This window comes from Sus scrofa, chromosome 2 (assembly GCF_054392235.1).
Source record: "Sus scrofa isolate SSC_HxYL_T2T_F1_AM1 chromosome 2, Sscrofa_HxYL_maternal_Yorkshire_Landrace_v2.0, whole genome shotgun sequence".
Lineage (NCBI taxonomy): Eukaryota > Metazoa > Chordata > Mammalia > Artiodactyla > Suidae > Sus > Sus scrofa.
This window is the reverse complement of record NC_139384.1, coordinates 44256394-44280620: the sequence shown is the minus strand read 5'-3', so window position 1 is coordinate 44280620 and position 24227 is coordinate 44256394. Positions and strand designations below refer to the sequence as shown.

Here is a 24227-nt window from a genome sequence, read left to right as displayed (position 1 = left end):
CTGGCCTCGCTCAGTGGGTTAAGGACACAGCATTGCCAAGAGCTGTGGTGTAGATCGCAGATGCAGCTCAGATCTGGTGTTGCTGTGGCTCTGGCATAGGCCGGCAGCTATAGCTCCAATTTAACCCCTAGCCTGGAACCTCCACATGCTATGAGGGCAGCCCTAAAAAGACAAAAGACAAAAATATATATATATATATGTAAGTGGATAAAATAGGTTAGTTTGAGATTAAAGACCTAGAGAAAATAGCTAAAGAGCTTAGATACTTAGACATCAAAACAGATTAAATAGATAACAATATGGTATACATAAATTTACTGTTGGTTATATGATTGAGGATGACAACTATCCTGAGGGGAAGCTCTTCTTATCCCTACTTTACAGCTTAGAAAACAAACTCAAAGGAAAGAAAGTAAGCCTCTGTTTCACGCAAGTGTTTTACATATATCATCATATTTAATTCTCAGAACTGTCCACAAAGTATTTTACAGACAAGGAAGTGATCTCAGGAAGGTAAAGTGACTTGCCCAAGTTCATTCCAGTGGTGCCATCAGAATCCTGACTCCAAAGTCCACGCTCTTCCCTTTGGGTCCCAAGAGCATCCCTTCAGGCAGAAACACCCAGAATTCTCAATGTTACTTACCTGTCAGGGAAGCAGAGTGACCTGAGCCAGCAAGAACACATACTGCTTGAGAATTCTCTAGGCCTACAAAAAAAAAAAAAAATTGAAATCACATTTACAACAGCACAAATTGGGCAGAGAAGGGCCATAGGCAGCAACCACTGTGTCAGAGGAGAAGCTCTCAGGCGGTGCAGGAAGGTCTGAATCAGCGGTGCTGGCCAAGAGGAGGGCTAGCATAGTAGGGAGACTGGTTATGTCCAGGAGGTTGAACAAATAAGTAAATATTTTGAGGATAAAAGAGCCAGATTTCTCACTGTCAGAAAGGAGAAGAAAGGTTACAGACATGCATAGGTGAAAGGCTAGAATCAACCACATGATACTGGATGGTAACCGAAGTCAGTGTAAACTTGTGGTTTCTACTAGAGATAAACAGACACCGTGGTTCGTATGTATAAACACATGTGTGTACATGTGAATTTCCTAGCTCAGTCCGCGGAGCAAGCCTAGAGGCAATGGCATCCCAGACACTCAGCTGCTATCACATGCGGACACTGAAACAGGCCTCCTAACAACACACAGGCAGAACTAGAATTTGAAACCTGCCTCCCATCTCCAAATCCAGCACTTTTCTGCCCTTAAATACACTGCCTTCAACGACAAGGTTTAATCCCAATCAACTCTGCTCAGAGCTGTGGTCACCTCATCTGGCAGGCAGAGAAATGGAGTCTTACTCTGTAACTCCCTCTTCTGACACTTCTGTTAAATGCACTAGTGTCTTAATAAAATGCCCCTCATACCTTCATGCATCCTGTGGGGTGAGAAAGGGACAAAGAGATGTTTCTGCCACACCCACCAGGGGGCTCACTGGGCCTCCCCAGTGGCTGGGTCAGGAGAGGCCATCCAGGGTTCCAGCTCCAGAACCCAGGGGAGGAGGCGAAAATGAGTGAATGAGGGCAGGAAGTTAACATCTAGTCTAACATCTCATCAAAAAACTCCCCCAAATCAACTCCGCATCTAAGCTGTGCCAGGAGCAGATCCCAACCAGGTTTTTCAAATCAAACCAAATCAAAAAATTTCTGACTCCTTTTACTTACAAGTCCCATGCTAAAACAGAAAGTAGACACAGTCCCTACCCTCAAAAAGCTCATAATCTTTGGCATGTGGGAAAACATGTAAACAACTCAGCAAAAAATACATGGTGCCATCCGCTCACATAAAGAAAGTCCAACGGGGGCAAGAGAGGGAAGAGTCTTTACTGAGAAAGCTGGATCTCAGCCAGGACCTGAAAAATTATGTTTTCCCCCCAGGGAAACAGGAAGGAAAAGGCATCCTTCCTTTGAGTAGAAACAGTCTACTCACAGGCACAGAGGAATGAGAACACAGGGTCTGCCCAGGGAGACCTGAATACCTTGGTGAGGCAGGAAAAATGTAGGTAAAATATGAGTTAACATTTCAAATGCTGTTAACGTGGGGTGGACTGTCTGTCCTGCATCCAGCGGCCCCTTCTTCTCTAAGAGCAACCCCATGGGCTTCATGGTGGCTACCTCACCCCCGCAGAAGGGGAGCGCCTCTAGGACTTAAGAAAATCAGAACCATCCCAACCGCTGGTATGACACTCCCACTGCAGCTCACCCCACCCTTTTCTTTCCCCCATTTCAACCACCCTCAAAAATCCCTCTTTTGTTCTGAGCTGCAGGAAAGTGGGTTTACCTATAGGTTTTTCCTACAGCCAACCCTCAGTAAACTGGGTCACAAAGTAACAAGGAGAGAGAGGAGAGAGGAATAAGAGGAGGAAGAGATGGAGACAGAGGAGGAGGAGGTAGAGGCATGGTGCTACATCCAGAGAGAGAGTGTGTGCAGAGCAGAGGGAAAGAGAGGGACAGAGAAAGAAAGTCCTAGAGACTAACTTCCCAACAAAAACCTTACCAACAGGAGTTCCCGTCATGGCGCAGTGCAAACAAATCCAACTAGTAACCTTGAGGTTGTGGTTCGATCCCTGGCCTTGCTCAGTGGGTTAAGAATCCAGCCTTGCTGTAAGCTGTGGTGTACACTGCAGACACGGCTTGGATCCTGCATTGCTGTGGTTGTGGTGTAGGCCGGCAGCTGTAGCTCGGATTTGACCCCTAGCCTGGGAACCTCCATGTGCGGCAGGTGTGGCCCTGAAAAGTCCAAAGACAAAAAAAAAAAAAAAAAAAAAAAAAAAAAAAACCTCACCAAAAGACCTGTGGGGAGCACCCTTCCGACCTACACCTCATGTGGAAACGAGACTTCCCTGGGGGACACTCCTGGCCCCTCTCTCTACATCCTCAGCCGCTCCTTTTGTTTTGGGAGAAGGAGCCAGGCAAGTGAGGCACAGTCCTGGGTTCTTGCTCTGGGATGTGCCTGCAGAGAGCTTGGCAGCACGACTCCAGTGCCTGGTGGGTGAGTTCAATCTGGGAGTCAGAACTGGGAGTCAGGATCACTATTGCTGCTCGTTATTTCCAAACACCTAAGTCATGTCTTCCAATCTGGCTTTTAACAGTTCGTCTGGAATAAACCATAACAGAAAGGGATTTTTTTTTTTAAAAAAAAAGGATGCCTATATGTGTATAACTAAGTCATCACTGTGCTGCACGGCAGAAATTAGCACAATATTATAAGTCAACCATGATTTTAAAAAAAGTTCTGGAGTTCCCGTCGTGGCGCAGTGGTTAACAAATCCGACTAGGAACCATGAGGTTGCGGGTTCGGTCCCTGCCCTTGCTCAGTGGGTTAACGATCTGGTGTTGCCGTGAGCTGTGGTGTAGGTTGCAGACGCGGCTCGGATCCCGCGTTGCTGTGGCTCTGGCGTAGGCGGGTGGCTACAGCTCCGATTCAATCCCTAGCCTGGGAACCTCCATATGCTGTGGGAGCGGCCCAAGAAATAGCAACAACAACAACAACAACAAAAAGACAAAAGACAAAAAAAAAAACTTGCATCCATCTCTCAATGGGTTCTGAACTCTGGCAGAAAAGAGGGGAACTTCTACTTGGCACACTTACTTTTACTTAATCTCAGTTAAGAGACGAAGAAATAACAATGGCAAACTCTATTTATCCCTTTTCTGTACGCCTGTGTTTCCACTTTCAGGCAAAGGATAAACATAGGAGTCAGAAGAAATAAGGGCCTTACCTGTCACTTTGCTCGGTTCCTTTGCTGTCAAAAACAGTGGGAGCGTCTGCCCAGGGCACAACCGCCGTCCAGATGATGCCAAACCAGTTCCCCACTGGAACACGAGGCCACTAGCTTGCCGGAGAAGCAGAAGAGAAAAAAGAGAAAATGCTTACCCAGATTAAGGCCAGATTGCCCTTTGAGCCTCACTGCCATGGGAGATGCCCAACTCATGCTCAGTTAACATGTGAATTGTGGAAAAGCCTATTGCTTGAAGGAGCCCAATGGCTGGTCATAGGGATTACCACCAAGCCAATCACAAATCCAATCTTCAGGGCAATCAAAGACCCGTCAAAGAAGATTCCAAAATAGTTACACACCCTCCAAAAAGTTCTAGGACATTCCTCAAGAGTCAAATTACTGGAATGGCACCTTGTTCAGGATTAACCTGAAAAGACGACTCAGACTTCAGACCAAGCAGGAAAGAACCTTGAAGCTTATCACATCCATTCCTCACATTTACTAGATGAGAAACCCATATGCCTCGAGAGTGGCCCAAGAAATAGCAAAAAGACAAAAAAAAAAAAAAGAAAGAAAAAAAAGAAAACAGCAGGACTCAGCTCTCCTCCACCTAATATAGTGCCCTTTCTACTACACCAAGAAGAACTCAAAGAATTCCCAACCGCCAAATGAATACATACTTATGACTGTAGGACAGCTCCTTAATAGCCACCATGTCAGTGGAATGGCCTTTCATTTCCATATTCCCTGAATCTAATTCATGTACCCATGTTCTGAACCTCATACAAACGCACAGATGAAATTTGTATATTTGGTCTACAGTCGGATATGTGTAACTGGGACTTTTCACCCAAGGCCGCATTAAAGTACTGCCTCCAGTAGCATCCTATAACCAGTGGTCCTTTAGGCTGTAAACAGACAAGCCTGCTTTGTGGAATATATGTGATGACAACTAACCACAATGTGAGCAAAACAGTATTGAAATAAAACAAAACTTACCATCTCTTCAACAAACAAATTGCAAGAGGAAAAAAAGAGGAAAAGGAACATACAGATTAAAAGAGACTTGAGACGTCTGATACAAGATTATTATTTAGAATATATAGTGAACTCCTAAAACTCGATGACAACAACCAAACCTGATTCAAAAATAAGCAAAGAAAAAAAAAAATAAGCAAAGGACCTGAAGAGACCTTACTCCAAAGAAAATGTACCAATGGCCAAATGATGTACTCAACATCACTAATCACTAGGGACATGTAAATCAAAGCTACAATGAGATGCCAATTTACACTCATGAGGAGAGCTACTACTAAAAAAAGAAAGTAACAAGTGTTGGCGAGGATGTGAAGAAATGTGGAAACCTTGTGCACTACTGGCAGGAATGTAAAATGGTACAGCCCTTCTGGAAAACAGTATGGTGAGCCCCCAAAAATTAAAAATGGATTTACTATATGATCCAGCAGTTCTACTTCTGGGTATCTATCCTAAAAAACTGAAAGCATAAATAAATAAAAATAATAAAAAATAAGAACTGAAAGCAAACTCTCAAAGTTATAGCTGTACAATCATGTTTATAACAGTATTACAAGGGAGTTCCCATCGTGGCTCAGTGGTTAACGAATCATGGAACCATGAGGTTGCCGGTTCAATCCCTGGCCTCGCTCAGTGGGTTAAGGATCCGGCGTTGCCGTGAGCTGTGGTGTAGGTCGCAGACGCGGCTCGGATCTGGTGTTGCTGTGGGTCTGGCGTAGGCAGGCAGCTACAGCTGTGATTAGACCCCTAGCCTGGGAACCTCCATGTGTCACAGGTGTGGCCCTAGAAAAGACAAAAAAAAATTTAAAAATAAATTAAAAATAGTATTACAATACTTAAAATGTGGACACAACTCAAGTGTCTATCAACAGATGAATGGATAAGCAAAATGTGGTATATACATACAGTGCAATAGTACTAAGTCTTAAAAAGGAATGAAATTCTGACAGTTGCTAAAACATGGACAGACCTTGAGGCCATTATGTTGAGTGAAATATGCCACAAAAAGACAAAGACTGTATGATTCCACTTATATGAGGTACCTGTATGAGTGATCAAAATCAGAGACAACAGAAAGTAGAATGGTGGTTTGCCAGGGGCTGGAGGGAGGAGGAATGGGCAGTTATTGTTTAACAGACATAGTTTCAGTTTTGCAAGATGAAAAACATTCCAGAGATGGATTATGGTAATAGCTGCATAATAATATGAGTATACTTAACCCTATTCAATTGAACACTTAAAAATGGTTAAGAAGGTAAATTTTGTTTTGTGTGTTTTATCACAATAAAAAACTAAAAGGAATACATATTTTAAGAGAGAGAGAGAGATGAGATACAGCTCAGCCAACTGCAATGTATAGACCTAGTTCAGATCCTGATTCAAACAGACCATAAAAAAATATTTTTGAGATGATCAGGGACATTTAGTGACTGGATATTTGACAGAATTAAAGAATGATTGTCAACTTTTTGTAGGTATGATGCCGGTATTCTGGTAATGTTTTCAGAAAGAGCATTTTGAGATGCAGGCAGAAATATTTACAAATTAAATGGGGGAGGGGAGGACTTACAATTAAATTAACCAAACACAACAGGAACTGTGCTGCTTTGTAACTGGACAAAAATGTACACAGAAGACAAGCAATCACACAATGTTAGTAGGAAAGGGGCGGTAAACCACCGACAGGCAATTCTATGGCTCTGCGAATTTCGAAGAGAAGAAGCTGCTTATAAAAATGTAATCACGACCATACAACTCAGTAATCACACTCCTGGGCATTTATCCCAGAGAAATGAAAATTTATGTTCACATAAAAACTTGTCCACACATGTTTATAGCTTCATTCTTAATAGCTAAAAACCGGAAACAACCAAATGTCCTTCAATGGGTGACTGGTTAAACAAACTGTGGTTGTTACAGACTGAATTGTGTCCCCTATAAATTCATATACTGAAGTTCTAAACTCCAATGCAACTGTATTTGGAGACAGGGTCTGTAGGAAGTAAGAAAAGTTAAATGGGTTGTAAGAGTGAGGCCTTAATTGGATAGAACTCGCATTCTTTTAAAAGGAGGAAGAGACGCCAGAGATCTGTCTCTCTCCATGTGTGCATAGAGGAAAAACCACACCATGAGAGGAGACAGTAAGAAGGCAAGATCCACAGACCAGGAAGAAGAGCCTCATTAGAAACCTACTGTCATGGTATCATGGACTTTCAGCCTCCTTAATGATGAGAAAACGAATTCTTGTCGTTTTAAGACACGCAGTCTGCAGTATTTTATGGCAACCCTAGCAAATTAATACAGTGGTACAATCTGTACCATGGAATATTACTTAGCAATTAAAAGGCACAAATTGGACTTCCCATTGTGGCACAGCGGAGACAAATCTGACTAGGAACCATGAGGTTGTGGGTTCGATCCCTGGCCTCGCTCAGTGGGTTAAGGATCAGGCGTTGCTGTGAGCTGTAGTGTAGGCTGGCAGCTACAGCTCCGATTTTACCCCTAGCCTGGGAACCTCCATATGCTGAGGGTGCAGCCCTAAAAAGCAAAAAAAAAAAAAAAAAAGGCACAAATTACTGATACTCCCAACTTCCAACTTGGATGAATCTTCAGAGAACCATGCTGAGTGAAAAAAATCAACCCCGAAAGGCTGTCTACTGTATGATATACAACATTCTTGAAATGATGATACTATTGTGGGAGAACATAAGAATGGCTGCCAGGAGCTAAAAAGTGGAAGCAGGTAGGTAGGAAGTAGTTGCGGCTATAAAAGAGCAACAAGAGGGATCCTTGTGATGGAAATGCTCTGTATCTGGACTGTACCGAGACATCCTGTTTGCGCTGTTACACTATAGTTTCACAAGATGTTACCACCAGGAGAAACTGGACAAAGAGTATGTGGGGTCTATTCCATTTCTTACAACTGCATGTAAATCTATAATTACCTCAAAAGGAAAACTTTTTTTTTTTAAGTATAATCAACACTAAGCCCCAGGCAACCGTACACACCATGCTGCACCAGGGCCTTTCTGGCCTCCTCTCCTCTCCCCATTCCACAACTGGACTCACCACTGCTGGAGCCTCGGTGGCCACAGCTGGATAGGGCTATCCTTTAGCCCAAAGGAGCAGGAGCAGAAAGCAGAAAAACAGCAAGACAGAGAAGAGAGGGTCACCACCTTCTCCACTTTCCACCCTCGACCTCACACACTCTGCCAGTCCTGTGCCCATCACCCTTCTCAGGAGACAAGCTCACTTGAAGCTTTTGAATACACATTAAAATCCACTAGGAAAGCAGCACAGTTCACAGCGAAGAATGTGGGCCTTGGAATCCAGCCTGTCCTAGACTCAGAGCCCAGCTCTATCTGTTACCTCCCTGTGTAACCTCGGACAAGCACTTAAGCCTCTCTGGACCTCATTTTGTTCATATGTAAGAGGTTACAAACTGCTATGTTTAAAACAAATAAGCTACAAGGATATATTATACAGGGAACATGGCCAATATTTTATAAGTATAAATAGAGTATAATCTTTAAAAATTGTGAATCAGGAATTCCCGTTGTGGCTCAGGTCAAGAACTTGACTAGTATTCATGACAATGCATGTTTGATCCCTGGCCTTGCTTAGTGGGTTAAGGATCTGGCGTTACAGTGAGCTGTGGTGTAGGTCACAGACTCAGTTTGATCTGGCATTGCTGTGGCTGTGGCGTAGGCTGGCAGCTACAGCTCCGATTAGTCCCCTAGGCTGGGAACTTCTGTACACCAAGGGTGCAGGCCTAAAAAAAGACAAAAAACAAATTGTGAATCACTATACTGTACACCTGAAACTTCCATAATATTGTAAATCAACTATACCTCAATAGAAAAAAAAAATTAACTCGCATCATTGGGTGGCTGTGGGGATTAAATGAGGTACTAATTAAATCAAGAGAAACTTGTACCATGCCTAGAACACAATAAAGAGCTAGACAACTTCATTTCCTTCTTCCCTACCTGCTAAAGGCTTTCTCATATGACTTCTGCCTTATGTCCCCTCCTTTTATTCAGACTGCAGTACAGCAGGACACTCTGAATTACTCCTTATAATTTATTTCTTCCAAAGCTCTAGGTCCCCTTATTACAACCCTACTAAGAAAATAAAAGCAAAATGATCACCTGTTGCAGCTAACGCATGCCTCAGTCCAGCAGCAATACTAACAACCTTCTCTCTCTGGACCTGTCAAAACAAAGAAAAGGATGCCAATCTCAGAATTACACATCTATAAAATTTTTATGTTATTTATGCCCAAATACAATGCAGCATGGCCCTCATTATATGTCTGATGGGTTTGGAGCACCCAACCCCCAACATTTCCACTCATAAAAATCTCTACAGGAGTTCCCATCGTGGCTCAGTGGTTCACAAATCCAACTAGGAACCATGAGGTTGCAGGTTCAATCCCTGGCCTTGCTCAGTGGGTTAACGATCCGGCATTGCCGTGAGCTGTGGTGTAGGTTGCAGATGCGGCTCAGATCCCGTGTTGCTATGGCTCTGGCGTAGGCCAGTGGCTACAGCTCTGATTAAACCCCTAGCCTGGGAACCTCCATATGCTGAGGGAGCGGCCCTAGAAAAGGCAAAAGACAAGGAAAAAAAAAAAAAAAAAAAAAAAGGTCTCCACATATATCCCTAAAAGGCAAAATCTTTTTAAAATATCAGGGCTGGGAGGCACCTGAAAGGTCATCCAATCCAGGGGCTGGCAAATACTTTCTGAAAACGGCCAGAGAGTAAATATTTTAGACGTTGCAGACCGCGCGTGGTTTCGGTCACACTATTCCATCAATGGAACATAAAAGCACCTATACGAAATAAATAAAGGAATGGGCATGGCTGCATTCCAATAAAACTTTCTTTACTGAGGGTTCTAGTTTGCCGACCTCTGATCTAGTCCAATCCCCATCTGATGCTAGAAACCCCTCTATGACACCCACCAAGTGGTCATCCAACCCCTCCCAAACACCTACTTCCAGTGACACGAGCTCCTCACCTCCTCCGGTGCCTGCTCATCTTGGCATAGTTCCAGCCATCTCCTTAGGTGGAACCAAACCTACCTGCCTATTGCTTCTGTTAAGTCTTTCCAAACATTTTAAGACAGTTGTCATGTCTTCTTTAAGACATCTTGTGGTGGTTTCAAAAATAGGTTGCCAAATTCTCAGACTCCTCTCTTCCAGATGGGCAGCTTAATTCCCCTCCCTTTGACTGTGGGCTGGACTTAGTGACTTGCTTCTAATGACTAGGAGAAGGGGGAGTTCCCATACTAGAGCAACAGAAACGAATCCCATAGGAACCATGAAGTTGTGGGTCGATCCGTGACCTTGCCCGGTGGGTTGGGGATCCAGCACTGCCGTGGGCTGTGCTGTAAGTTGCAGATATGGCTCAGATCTGGTGTTGCTGTGGCTGTGGTATAGGCCAGCAGCTGTAGCTCCGATTGGACCCCCCCTAGCCTGGGAACCTCCAAATGCCGAGGGCAACCCTTAAAAAAAAGAAAAAAAAAAAAAAGAAAGAAAAACTAGGTCCCCAAATTCTCTGAGACTCCTCCCTTTCAGATGTGCAAATTAATTCTCCTCCCTTTGACTGTGGGCTGGACTTAGTGACTTGCTTCTAATGACTAGGAAAAGGGGGAGTTCCCATTGTGGCTCAGTGCTAACAAATCCCCCTAGTATCCATGAGGATACAGGTTCAATCCCTGGCCTCACTCAGTGGGTTAAAGGATCCGGCATTGCCGTGAGCTGTGGTATAGGTTGCAGACGTGGCTCAGATCCTGTGCTGCTGTGGCTGTAGTGTAGGCCAAGAGCTACAGCCTCGATTTGACCCCTAGCCTGGAAACTTCCATATGCAGCCCTCGGCCCTAGAAAAAAGAAAAATGCAAAAATAATGACTAGGAGAAGGAAGTGATGAGTGGCTCAGAGACTAGGTGATGAAAGGCACAGAGGCTTCTGCTTGACCAGCCTGCCTCTCCTCTCTCTTCCTCTGCCATCACTGATGCCATGTCTGAACAGCCCTAAAGAGAGGCCCATCCTGCAAGGAACCGAGGCCTCCTGCTGGTGAGAAAGCATGGAGGTGGACACACCAGCCCAGTCACGCCTTGAGCAGACCTCATGCAGGCCGGGCTGACATTCTGACTGCAGCCTCACGTGAAACTAGCCACACTATTCCGATTCCTGACCCTCCAAAACTGTGAGATACTTGTTGTTTTAAGCTGTTACACCTTAGGGTAATTTTTTAGCTATAGATAACTCTTCCTTAGGTCCAACATCCTCAAGTCCATCAGCCATTCCCTGGTTTCAAATTCCCTCCTGCTCTTGATTTCTCTCCTTGGTGCTCTGTTCATTCAGTCTCTCTCTTTTAAAGGGACTGTATATGCATCAGTCTCAGACCCTATGGGACTTAACCACATTTGTTTATTTACAAGTCCACAGCATCTTTCTAAACTTCACAGCCCTCAAGGGCGAGGTCTGAGTCTATTCACCTTAGAGCCTAAGGCCTAAGAACCAAACCCACACCAGGACACAACATGCCAGGTGGTGTGACCAGCAAAGAGAAAGACAGAGCTGTGGCCTCCCATCTTCTGGAGACTTTATTTCTTCATTCAGCCCACGATCATTAGCTTTGAGGAAGATCAAGTCTTACTGCTAATACAACTTGAATATACTGTCCTTCACAATTTTTTTCTTTTCAAAACACACTGAAGGGCTTTCCATGTGGATGTAATCTCTTCAACCCAACTTAACTTCACTACAATTTTCCTTCCTCTCCAATTCCCACTGCTGCTGCTTTAGTTTGGGGCAGAGACATCTTTTATCTGGATTATCAGCAAGTGTTTCCAGAGTAAATTTCCTTCAATCCACCCCACCACTTCCTCACCTGGCCCTTCCCTAACACACTGTCCTGACCATTTGTCAGACACCACAAGCGCTTCCACTGCTTCTTTAGATTCCACTCACACTAAACTGCTTACAGAATCCCAAACCCTCCTGGTTTATGCCTCTATACCTTAGGTAACACAGTTCCTTCTGTTTATAAAGCACTTCTTTTATACCTACTCTTTGCATCCTTCTATCCCGAGCCAGGTAAATTTCTACTCAACTTGCAAGATCCAGCATAAATCTGTTCTCATCCCACCTTTTCCTGGAAAGAGTTCAATTCTCCCCCTTTGGGGGCTATACGTGCAGCTACCATAGTTCTGACATGGCAATGCACTCTGGTGTTTATATATCTAATGTGTACTACTAAACTACAAGGCCCTCAAATGCTAGGATTGGGTCTTACTCACCTTTGCTCCTCCTGCTGAAACACAGCACCTACACACAATAACTGCTATGAATGAATTTCTATTATATTTCACTCTGGCATATTCCTCTGTTTGTTCTATAGGATACAACCTGTCAAAATGTTCTTACCTTCTGATTCTGCCATCCAACACATTTTAACTATTTGTTCCTCTCTTATTTAACCAGGTGACTTAAGCTAAATTAATTATAACTCATGGATAGGTTCTTAAAAAGCCATTTATTTGCAACTGGAAGCTGTGACACTTCCTACAACAGAGACTACAGAGTCTAGATTTCCATGCATATCACATGCTACAGACTGAATGTCTGTGTTCTCGGGAAATTCATTGTTGAGACCTAACCCTGAGCTTGATGGTATTTGGAGGTGGGGCCTTTGGAAGGTGATTAAGTCCTGAGAGCAGAATCCTTATGAATAGGATTAATGCCCCTACAAAAAAGAACCCCAGAGTTCCCAGTGTGGCTCAGCAATAACAAACCTGACTAGTATATTCATGAGGACACAGGTTCAATCCCTGGCCTCTCTCAGTGGGTTAAGGATCTGGCGTTGCTGTGAGCTACAGCTGCTCAGATCCCAAGTTGCTGTGGCTGTGGCGTAGGCCAACAGCTGCAAATCCAATTCAACTCCTGGCCTGGGAACCTCCATAAGCCACAGGTGTGGCCCTAAAAAGCCAAAAAAAAAAAAAAAGAGAGAGAGAGAGAGACCCCAGGGAGTGTCCTTCTCTTCTGATATGTAAGGACACAGCAAAAACACAGCTGTCCATGAACCAGAAAATAAGCCCTCCCCAAATACCAGATTGGCTGGTGCCTTGACTTCAGACTTCCCAGCCTCTGGAGCTTTGAAAACTAAATGTCTGGTGTTTAAGCCACCCAGCCTGATACTTTTGTTAGGACAGCCCAAAGGGACTAAAACACCTTGGAAACCATGACCCCAAATAATACTCCAGAGACTAGCAATTAGAATTCAGTAAGGTGACAGGAGTAGACCCAAGCTCTTTCCAATGAAAACAGATGTCCCGCTCTTAGTCACAGTTTAAATAAATTAGATATGAGTAGAGCAGCTTAGGTAGTACAACTCATTTTAGATTCTGGCATAATTTCTCTAAAAATTCACTTACAATATAATCTTCACAAAAATGTGTACATTTTAAATACGATACAATGAAAAGAGCTCTGAACTAAAACCAGGAGTTGTTTTTTTTTTTTTTTTTTTTTTTTCCCTTGGCCGTGCCTGCAGCATGTGGAAATTGCTGAGCCAGGGATCAAACCCACACCATAGCAGCGACCCAAGGCACTGCAGCAGCAACACAGGATCCTCAATCCACTACACCACAAGAGAACTCCCCAAACCAGGAGTCCTATCTGACACTTGTGCTGTACAGTATGAGAGCCGCTAACTACACGTGGCTACTGAACTCCTGACATGTGTTTGACCAGACTGAACTGAGATATACCATAAAAGAAAAATGTACACCAGAGTTCAAAGATTTAGTGTAAAATAAGGAATATAAAATACCACAAAGTTTTACATTGATGATATATAACATGAAATAATAGTAGTTTGGACACATTAGATTAGTTTAAAAGTTATTAGAATTATGGAGTTCCCGTTGTGGTGCAGTGGTTAATGAATTTGACTAGGAACCATGAGGTTGAGGTTTCAATCCCTGGCCTTGCTCAGTGGGTTAAGGATCTGGCGTTACTGTGAGCTGTGGTGTAGGCCGGTGGCTACAGCTCCGAATAGACCCCTAGCCTGGGAACCTCCATATGCCACGGGAGTGGCTCAAGAAAAGGCAAAAAGACAAAAAAAAAAGTTATTAGAATTAATTTTACCTCTACACCACAACATGGATGAAAGTTAAAAACATTATGTGAAGTGGAAGAAGTTAGACACAAAAAGCTACAAACTGTATGATTCCATTTATATGACATGCCCAGAATAGGCAAATCCACACAGATGAGTGGTCACCAGGGACTGGCAGGGAGGGAAAATGGGACTTGACTGCTATTGGGCCCACAGTTTCTCTCCCGATGATAAAAATGCTCTAGGGAGTTCCCTTCGTGGCTCAGCGGTTAATGAACTCGACCAGGGGTTCGATCCCTGGCCTCACTCATTGGGTTAAGGATCTGGCATTGCCATGAGCTGTACTGTATGTCGCAGGCGCGGCTGCACATCTCTGTAAATATACTAAAAACCACTGAAACATATATTTTAAGGAGTAAATTTTATGATATTTGATTTATATCTCAATAAAGCTGTTATTTAAAAAATTAATTTCACTTTTTTTTTGTTTTTTTTGGTCTTTTTGCCATTTCTTGGGCTGCTCCCGCGGCATATGGGAGGTTCTCAGGCTAGGGGTCTAATTGGAGCTGCAGCTGCCAGCCTAGGCCAGAGCCACAGCAACACAGGATCCGAGCCACGTCTGCGACCAACATCACAGTTCATGGCAATGCCAGATCCTTAACCCACTGAGCAAGGGCAGGGATCGAACCCCCAACCTCATGGTTCCTAGTTGGATTCGTTAACCACTGTGCCACGACGGGAACTCCCTAATTTCACCTATTTCTTTTTGCTTTTTTAAATGATGTTCCTAAAAACTTTTACATTACATGTGTGGCTTACATTATATTTCCACTGGATGGCACTGGCCTATGCCATCTGCCTAGCTTCATGTCTTCAGGCAAATCACTCCCAACCAGACCTGTTTCTAGCACAGTTCCCATGATTACTAATTTTAGAATTGTAAAATGTCCTAAATGGCATTATAAGATGTATTACTTTTATTGTTTTATTTCCTAAAAAAATTTTAACATGGATGCGAACTAACAGGGGCTTTTCTTTTTTTTTTGCTTTTTAGGGCTGCACCCATAGCATGTGGAAGTTCCCGGGCTAAGGGTCGAATCAGAGCTACAGCTGCCCGCCTACACCACAGCTCACAGCAATGCTGGATGCTTAACCCACTGATCGAGGCCAGGGATCAAACCCACATCCTCATGGATACTAGTCGGATTCATTTCCACTGAGCCATGAAGGGAACTCCAATCACAACATCCATCTCTCCAGCCTTGCAGGTTCTCCCAGGAGAATCTGAATTTTTCAACTTAAATTCTAACAACCCCATGGTTTTTCAGGGACCCAGCCAGCCTTTTAGTCTGGGGAGGGACAACTGATACCTGGAGACCCCTTAGGAGGAGACAGGCAAGCTCGACATTAGGTGCTGTCCTTACCTCAATGGCCTGGGGGACCACACATCTTCGAGGCCCATGAGGAACTCCTAACTGGCCAAAGGAGTTGGACCCACATGACAGAACTTGACCATTTTCTGCAAAATACAAATACTTGAATCTCAAGTCAAAGAAGTTGTGACCAATGGGTAAATGCCGAAGGATGAGAAAAGGGAAGGAGAGGCCTGAGTGGGGGCCTGTGCTCCAGCACAGTCAATCCACAGTCCCTGCGTCTGTTCCTCTAGGAACAAAAACACTGGGCTCTGGGCTAAGTGTGCTGCAGACTCTCCACTACATACCTAATTAATGACACATCAGCTGTGCGAACACTTAGCCCAGTGCCTAGTGATGGGATAGAGGATACTTATCCCTCATTGCTCATATTTCCATGGGGTGGAAATTTCCATTATTTTAATACACTCCAGGCCTTTCTCCCCTCCCTTCCCCATTTACATGGCTTTCCAGGGGAAGAGAGGTAACCTAGCCAACCAGCGAGTCTGGGAGAAGGAACAGGACAGGTATGGCTTGGCACCTTCCTCTCGGGTACTCTGGGCTGACACATAAGAGTTTCCCATATAGGAGAGGCCTAGCATTTGGTGGGCAGGTTTGGATCAGAGGAATGTTAGCAGAACCTCTTGGCCTGACAATTCACCTCGTCTTCTACCTCGACCTTTATCGGTCAAAAGCTGATAGCTTGATCTCTACCTGTCTAACTGCTCTGCACCTGTCTCATAACTGGTCCCAACTATGAGCTGGAAACGGCAAGTCATCTACTGACTCCCTACAACTCCATCGCAGGCCCACACTAAGTAATTCATAAATGACAACTACTGTTTAGATTCCAATAATTGCTATAAAATTCCACGCACATGATGGACCTCTGGGCAGAAGCGAGATGGCGACACCCAAGCAGGATTTTAAAGAAAGTATAAGAGTTCAACAGATAGATCACAAGGGTTGTACCAGGCAGAGAAAAGCATGTACTGATGGGTATTACTAGAGAGAAAAGTATGGGGACTGTGGACAATTAAAGACAAGGCAGCAACAGGGATGAGTAGGGCACAGCAATCGAAGGCCATGTGCTAAAAAGCTTGGGATGTAGGCTGTGCACATGAAAATCCATGAGGGTTTGGGGGGAGGAGGGTGAGATGGACAGAGGATGCACTTGCCAGAGGCCTGTGACAAAGGGAGCCTGGTCAGAATAATAGTTCTTTCAATTCAGAATGGCAAGCTTGACAGGGCAAAACTGAAGAAAGAAGTCAAAACTGATCGAGGGAGAAGTCAGGTGACAAAGTAACTCTTACCAGCTGTTCCCAAGAGCATTATTTTATTAACCCTTTGCCTACATTCCCTACATCCTATTGCGCTATCTGGCTTCACAGAGACTGAAGGGTTCTCCCCAACCATATTTACTTAAAAAAACACACAAAAAAAACCCCAGAGTTCCTCTTGTGGCTCAGCAGGTTAAGAACTAGTACCCAACTAGTACCCATGATGATGCAGGTTTGATCCCTGGGCTCACTTATTGGGCTAAGGATCTGGGGCAAGTGGGCAAGCTGCACTGTAGGTCACAAATGTGGCTAAGATCCAGTGTTGCTGCAGCTGTGGCACAGGCTGGCAGCTGCAGCTCTGATTTGACCCCTAGCCTAGAATTTCCTATGCTGTGGGTGTGGCCTTAAAAAGAAAAAAATATATATATATATATCCTTCATTGGGAAAAAAAACTGCCATCACTGTTGTGGCAACTTCCAATTTCCTCAAACTTACCCACCACATTCCCCCTGAGTAACCCTTAGCCAGCCCTACCAGCCATCTAGTCCGGTTAAAGTGAACTTATAGGATAGAAAGTGGCCGCCAAAAAGTGATCTAGTCCGTTCTTCAGTCTCTGGCAAAACTTTTCCAGCCCAATCACCTCTACTGTTAAAACTCTCCTTGCAAAATATACCCTGCAACTTTCCTTGACAATCAGAGAGAATATTCGTGTGTGTTTTTAAATGCAAAGAGGATTTTATTTAATCAGGGACCCCACCACCATGCTTTTCTCACCCAAAGAGTTTTCAGTGAAAAAAATTTCCCTAGGAGTGCACTCACTTGTAAGTATAATGGTAAAATCCCAGCCACAGGCCACCTGTTGGATGGGACAGCCAAGGAGGGATTTGCAGAGGGTGAAATAAAGGACATCCTCGGTGTGACCAAGCCCCAGTTGCCCATCTTTGTTCAGGCCACAAACAAAAAGGCTTCCTTGATCTGCAAAACATAAAGGTTTTGGTGATAGTGTGCACAAGGAAATTACAACTGCCAAAGCAAGCAAAAGGATTTCATGAATTATTTGAAGTCAGGGACCCACTAACTTTCTCCCCCACCTCAGTTAATAAGCCACGCATGTTAATGTGCTCTGGACCAAATGGCATAGGACCAAGAGGCTCCAATCTAATATCTAAATGGAAACTCCATGTCCAACCACAGTGACCAATCACCAATAAAAGCCAGGGAGTTCCCGTTGTGGCTCAGTGGTTAACGAACCTGACTAGCATCCATGAGGTCCTGGGTTTGATCCCTGGCCTTGCTCAGCAGGTTAAAGATCTGGTGTGGCCATGAGCTGTGGTGTAGGTCACAGATTCAGCCTGGATCCTGTGTTGCTATGGCTGTGGTATAGGCCAGCAGCTACAGCTCTGGTTCGACCCCTAGCCTAGGAACCTCCATATGCCATGGGTATGGCTCTAAAAAGACAATAAACAAAAACAAAAACAATAAAAACCAACATTTATTTGAGGTACAGAATGTGCCAAGTACTCTTCTAAGGGCCTCATGTGTGAGGCTGACTTACCCTTTAGGCCCACAATACTTTTAGAGGCCCACAAAAATGTTTTAATTCACATATTTTAATAAGAAAAAATACAGGGGAGTTCCCGTCGTGGCACAGTGGAAACGAATCTGACTAGGAACCATGAGGTTGCAGGTTCGATCCCTGGCGTCACTCAGTGGGTTAAGGATCTGGCATTGCCGTGAGCTGTGGTATAGGGTCACAGATGCGTCTCAGATCCTGAGTTGCTATGGCTATGGTATAGATCAGCAGCTACAGCTGTGAATAGACCCCTAGCCTGGGAACCCCCATGTGCCGCAGGTGCAGCCCTAAAAAGACAAAAGACAAAAAAAAGAAAAAAAGAAAAGAAAAAATACAGGTTAAAAGAATATACACTAAATCTAGCCTGGATTATATTAGTCTTTCCATCAGTGCAGCTGTAAAGATGATTGTAAAGAGTTCTTTATGGAGAAAAGTGTTCACAAAGGCAAACGTGTCAAGGACCCATGAAAGTCATAATGTAGCCGTGTTAACTCATTGATTCTCCTCCTCCACCCATGTAACAGAGAGGAAACTGCCACAGAGAAATTAAGCAATTTACCCAAGGCCGCACACCTAATAAATAAGAGAAACAGGATTTGAATCTAAGCAGTTTGATTCCAGAACTTGTGTTTTTAGCTAGGATGCCGGATGCCCTCTTTTGCAATATTACAGCCCTTTTGGTACTTATTAAGTACTAGCCTAGGTACTAGGAGGGAAGATTAATGAAAATACAATGTTCTTACTCTCAAGGAATAGTCAACCTAACTGCAAAGACTTCTAAAAATTCATATGTGAAAGTTAAATAGCAATATGTGGTATAAAATGTAACATATGGTACAATTTGGCCACTAGCTGTCTTGTAACCTTAAGCAGTTTTCCTCTCTGAGCCTCACTGGGGGAGGGGAGGGGGGAAAGAGGGGTGTTCTTGATCCCCGAAATCCTTTCAGCTCTGATAATCTAGGATTCTGATGGTTACTTTGATCCCTTCACCAAAAAAAATGTTTTTCTCTGCAAAATACAAAAGGCTGAAAGTGCTAATAGAACACCCTAGGGGGAAATGTCTAAATAAGAAAATGACAGGCTATATATTCTTGAAGGAAGTTACCTGTGACAATAGCAGAGTGGCCCCCTCCTCCCGTGATCCTCTTGACACATCCAGGTTTACAGAATTCACTCAGTTGCTGGGGCAAAAGCACATCTTCCTTGTGGCCAAGGCCAAGTTGCCCATAGCTATTTGCACCCTAGGGATAAAATAAGCCAAAGACGAAAAAGTCTGGGAACTCCAATCCAACTGTCCCCTTGAATTTACCTGTTCCCATCTTTCTCACCCTGACATAACCTCTCAGACCTGTAAGAGATGAGATTTCACAGGCTCATTCTTAAGAAGCGGTTTAGGAGTTCCCGTTGTGGTTCAGCAGCTTAAGAACCCGACTAGTATCCATGAGGATGCAAGCTCAATCTCTGGCCTCACTGAGCAGGTTAAGGATCCAGCATTGCCGAGAGCTGTGGTGTAGGTCACAGATGCAGCTAGGATCTGACTGTGGTGTAGGTGGGCAGCTGCAGCTCTGATTCGACTCCTGGCCTGGGAACTTCCATATGCCGCAGGTGTGGCCCTAAAAAGAAAGGAAAAAAAAAAAAGCTGTTATATGCGCCCCATACTTGGACAGTGACCCCATCCCCAGTACACCACAATGTCCATGTGAGAGGAGCCCTCAGCATCCACGACTCATCCAGTGGTACTTTCACCTTCCCCTTCTGAGGCTCCAAAATGCATGTGCTGCCTTTGGGGGACAGCATAGGAGTCCTTTCTGATAACAGCTAATCAGCTAGGAAGCCTAAGGGAAGAAATAATGAGGACAAATGGGAAAAAAGTGGATGGGCAATGCACTTCTCCCCACACCCTCACTGGCAAGGACTTTCCAGAATCAAAGCTGGCTAAGGACTTCGTGCCCTCAAGAGGGGCACATCTCTGTTATCTCCTTTGTATAGTGAGAGAGGTTGGCAATGATCTCCAAGGGCTTTTCAAAGTCCAATGTTTCGTGTCTGTAAGATTCACGTGGTGAGATTCCTCTAAGGAAACACATTTCCCCTCAGTGGGCAATACGTTTGTCATTGTTATGATATGATAAAGGTCCAGAATCCCTAATCTGAAACCGTTGCAGCCAGGTGTATTTCAGACTCAGCATTTTATAGACTCTAGAAAAGGAATACAGTATATAAATCATATACACTGCTGCAAGGTCTGGGAGCAGCACCCCATAAGGAAAACAGTTTGATTTCTGCCGTAAATGGTACGAATACTCACAGTTAGTGGGCAAAGACTATACACAACCTTATGTCAGGTCAGCTCTGGATTTGAGCTTTTTGTCTTCAAATTTGAAGATAAGGGACATGGACCTGCAGGGAGGATTTTTTTAAATGTTGGAAATCCTTATCATTTCTCCAACCACCTACTACTGGCTGGTTCTTCCTAGAGATGAGCAGTAAAACCTTTTAAATGTGGTTGTTTTTAAAGACTTGTGAGGGAGGAAAAATGATTTAAAATAACTACGAAAAATGCATACATACATACTGACTCCTGCCCCTTGTGATCTCTTCCACAGCTGTCCTGGGCTGCAAGGACTCCATGCTGGCAGAGCAAGCCATGCAGGGACACAGGTCCCGGAGGCCCTCGGGGCAATATTAGCTACCAACTACTGACTGTTTCTCTGTGTGCTGGGCATTCACCTTTAATTCTCACAATAGAAAAGAGGGCATTATTATTCTCATTCCACAGATGAAGAAACTAAGGCTCAGAGAGGTTAAGTAACTTTCCATTGTCACACAGCTAAGTAGGCCACAAGTTGAATGCCCCACTCCTTTCATTATACCATATTGTGTCTCTAAGAATAAAGAAAAAAGGGCTATCTGGTGAACCAGCCTAGGGCTTACCTAGCAGGAAGCTAACTGTACACATCTATCTAAAATAACACCCCATCACTTTATGCCTTTTATTCGCTTTACTTTTCTTCAAAGCACTCTCTGACATTGCATTATGTTTACTTGTTCACGATCTACCTCTCCTACTAAAAAGTAAAGTCCATGAGGGCAGGAACTTTGGTTGGCTCAATGCTATTTTCCTTGCATCTGAAACAATGATGGCCCAGAGAAGGTGTGCATATAATTTACAGTGAATGAATATAAGACCCCATGAGTCCCTACCTAAGAAAAATCGCATGAAAGACACTCACAGTGTGAAATGAGAGCATGTACACAGGATTTCTCTGTTAGCCATGAGATCTCCATGGCTGCCCCATCACCAGGACTACAGGCTGCTGAACAGAGTGATACACCAGCATCATGGGATTCAAATTATAGCACCAAATTTTTGTAATGCCGCAAGAGGCCCTAAATCCATTATAAAGCAAAACAAAATTTAACACAACCTATTACAGCTGTGTTTGCCTCCTTTTCTTACAAAAACCCCAGACATCACACACACACACACACACACACACACACACACACACACACACCCGCCAAAAGGGTAAATCATCTTGTTATGAATAGAATTGTGTTCTGCTGAAATTCATTTGTTGAAATTCTTACCCAACCTCCAGTGCCTCCAAATGTGACTCTATCTGAAGACAGGGTGTTTAAAAAGGTAGTTCAGGTTCAACAAGGTCATAAGAGTGGGTCCCTAATCCAATATGACTGGAATCCTTACAAGAAGAAAAACAGGATTGCTCCCACCCACAGAAAAAGCCACCTGAGGACACAGCAAGCAGCAGGCCATCTATAAGCTAAAGAGACAGGCCCCAGATGAAATTAAACCTGCTTATACCTTGATCTTGGACTTCTACCCTCCAGAACTGTGAAAAAAATAAATTTTCATTGTTTAAGCCTCTCAGTCTGTGATATTTTATTATGGCAGCCCTAGCAAACTAATACACCCCTCCGCACAGATAATGCAATGCAACAGGAAGAACACACCATCAAGCCTCCAAGCACAGCAATGAGGTTGGGTTCAACAATATTTTTGCCTCAGTACTGACAAGGCCATATGGGAAAGGCTTTTTCTATCAGACATTTCCTCTGTCCACAGAGACCCCAATGTCTGTCTTGCAAAAAGCACCCACCCCAGGCATGTATTCAATCCCCAATTCCACCCCCAGCTCAAGTGCTACCGCAGAGACACAGAGACAGCCAGACTACCTCAGGTCACATCATGCTCTCCTTTCTGCCAGTGTGCAGACGTCTTACAGTTAATAAATGTTGCCTGGTACTGATAATCACCATGCTGTGATTACTCAATACATACTGGTTTTAACAGCAATAAAAATTTTATTCTCCCCCTCCCTCCCCCAACCCCCAACAGGATAGCTGAAGTCTTTCACACTTGAGTTTTTCCCAAAAAACCAGCACCTAGCTTGGCACACAACAGGTACTCATTGATTCATTCATTAGCCAACAAGTATGTACTGAGCACCTTACAATGTGCCAGGCAGGCACAGGCAGCCGCTATTCAAGACAGGCACAGTACCCACCCTCATGACACTTAACGTTCTAACCAAGGAGACGGACATTAACAAGTTACACATTTCATTACAATCATAGGCTATGAAGAATTACAAGACACTACCTCTGCTTGTTCCCGCATCTGCTCAAATGCCAGCCACACATTGCTGTGCACACACTCTCTCTCTCCCAGCCACCATACATACAGATAACCCTGTCTCTCAGCGCTCCCTTCAAACCAACACCAGCGCGGACTCCCACCCCTCAAGGCAGACAAGATCCAGTCACAGGCGAATATCAGCAACTATGCAGGGTCTCTGCCTTGTGCACGGCCCATCACCGCAGGCCTCACACCAAAGGATGCTCCGACCAGGCTGGGGTGGGGCTGGGGAAAGGCCTATATTCTCCCAGCAGTGCGGAGGGGTGGGGGGAGCACAGGTGGCCCCACGGGGCTCCAGGACTGGACGAGCCTCCCTCCACAGAGCCCTGCGCTCCGTCTTTCCCGGCGCTACCCGGGCCTGAAGTCTGTCGCGGAACCAGACGCACCGTCCCGGAGGCGCCGCAGCCCCTCCGGTAGGGACCCCACCAGCCAGAAGCCCCTAAGTCACCCGGGTGAAGACTCTTCCTCTCCCTCCCACCCCCGCCCCGCACAGCCCCGCACTGCCCTCTCTTCCTCAGCCCCCAGCCCAGGATCCTCCAACGCAGAGCCCTGTTCGGACCTCGGCCGCGGGGCCCCAGTACCGCCCACGCCGCAGCCGGGAGCTCCCAGCGTCCGGGCGCCCCTCAGTCCCAGCGGCCCGGGCCCGAAGGCGGAGTCACGTACCCAGGCGAAGAGCGCGGTCGCAGGTGGGGCGGCCTCCGAGGCGCTCGGCTCGCGCTCCATGCGGGAATGCTCCGCGGGCGCTTCCGGGAGGGGCTGGCGCGTGGGCGGGGCTCCCAGGAGGAGGGGCTGGCGCGGGGGAGGGATTGGTGACGAGGGGTGTGGGCCAAGTCTGGGAGGGGTCTGCGGTAGGGAGGTGTCGGCGCGGAGGCGGGGCTCTTCGGGGAGCGGGCGGCACAGGGGTAGGGGCAGGGGGCTGGGGGCAGCGGCAGGGGCAGGGGTGTGCTCCCCAGAGGAGGGGCCGGCGCGGGGGAGGGAAAGGGGTGACTGGGGGTGAGAGACCTGCAAGGGGAAGGGTCGGTGGTTTTGAGAAGTCGGTGTAGGGGAGGGGGCGGGGGGCACCACGCGCTTTTGCCGCCAATAACCCGGAGCCGGCTGGAGCCGAGCAGCGGCCCCTGGAGCCGCCTCCCAGTCACCAGCCGGGGCGCGCTCGGAGCGTCTCCGCCCCCGGCCTCCTGTCTCGCCAGGCGCTCTGCCTCTTCTTCCCTCCGCTCACACTCTTTATTTTTAGTAATAATTCTATACGAGTGCACTACGCTCAACAGTTCGCAAAGCTCCTTCGGGTTTTTATCTCCTTAGATCCCACGACAGCGCAGAGTGGCTGACAGGACTGGGATTGCATCATCATCTGATGGGGAAGAAATTAAGCC

The 24227-nt window shown here is 45.4% G+C and overlaps 1 protein-coding gene across 20 annotated transcripts in view; it reads right to left on the bottom strand.

Annotated features, from left to right (window-relative positions):
• SERGEF (secretion regulating guanine nucleotide exchange factor) overlaps positions 1–23605 on the bottom strand; it is a 241368-nt gene extending 217763 nt beyond the window's left edge. For 8 of the 20 annotated variants that reach the window (XR_014837223.1, XR_301734.4, XR_014837222.1 and 5 more), the window contains exons 1-7: positions 23521–23605; positions 19306–19441; positions 17447–17602; positions 15359–15453; positions 8960–9020; positions 3774–3887; positions 644–706 (exon numbers count right to left, since the gene is read on the bottom strand). Coding sequence is in view for 15 of the 20 variants with exons in the window: in XM_003122944.7 (XP_003122992.4) it covers positions 644–706; positions 3774–3887; positions 8960–9020; positions 15359–15453; positions 17447–17602; positions 19306–19441; positions 23521–23580 (685 nt within the window). In the remaining 5 variants the exon portion in view is untranslated. Of the gene's footprint in view, positions 1–643; positions 707–3773; positions 3888–8959; positions 9021–15358; positions 15454–17446; positions 17603–19305; positions 19442–20768 lie in introns of all 20 variants that reach the window. The other 12 variants (XR_014837221.1, XM_085011809.1, XM_085011803.1 and 9 more) reach the window with 7 other exon arrangements.
• Between the last annotated feature and the right edge of the window lie 622 nt (positions 23606–24227).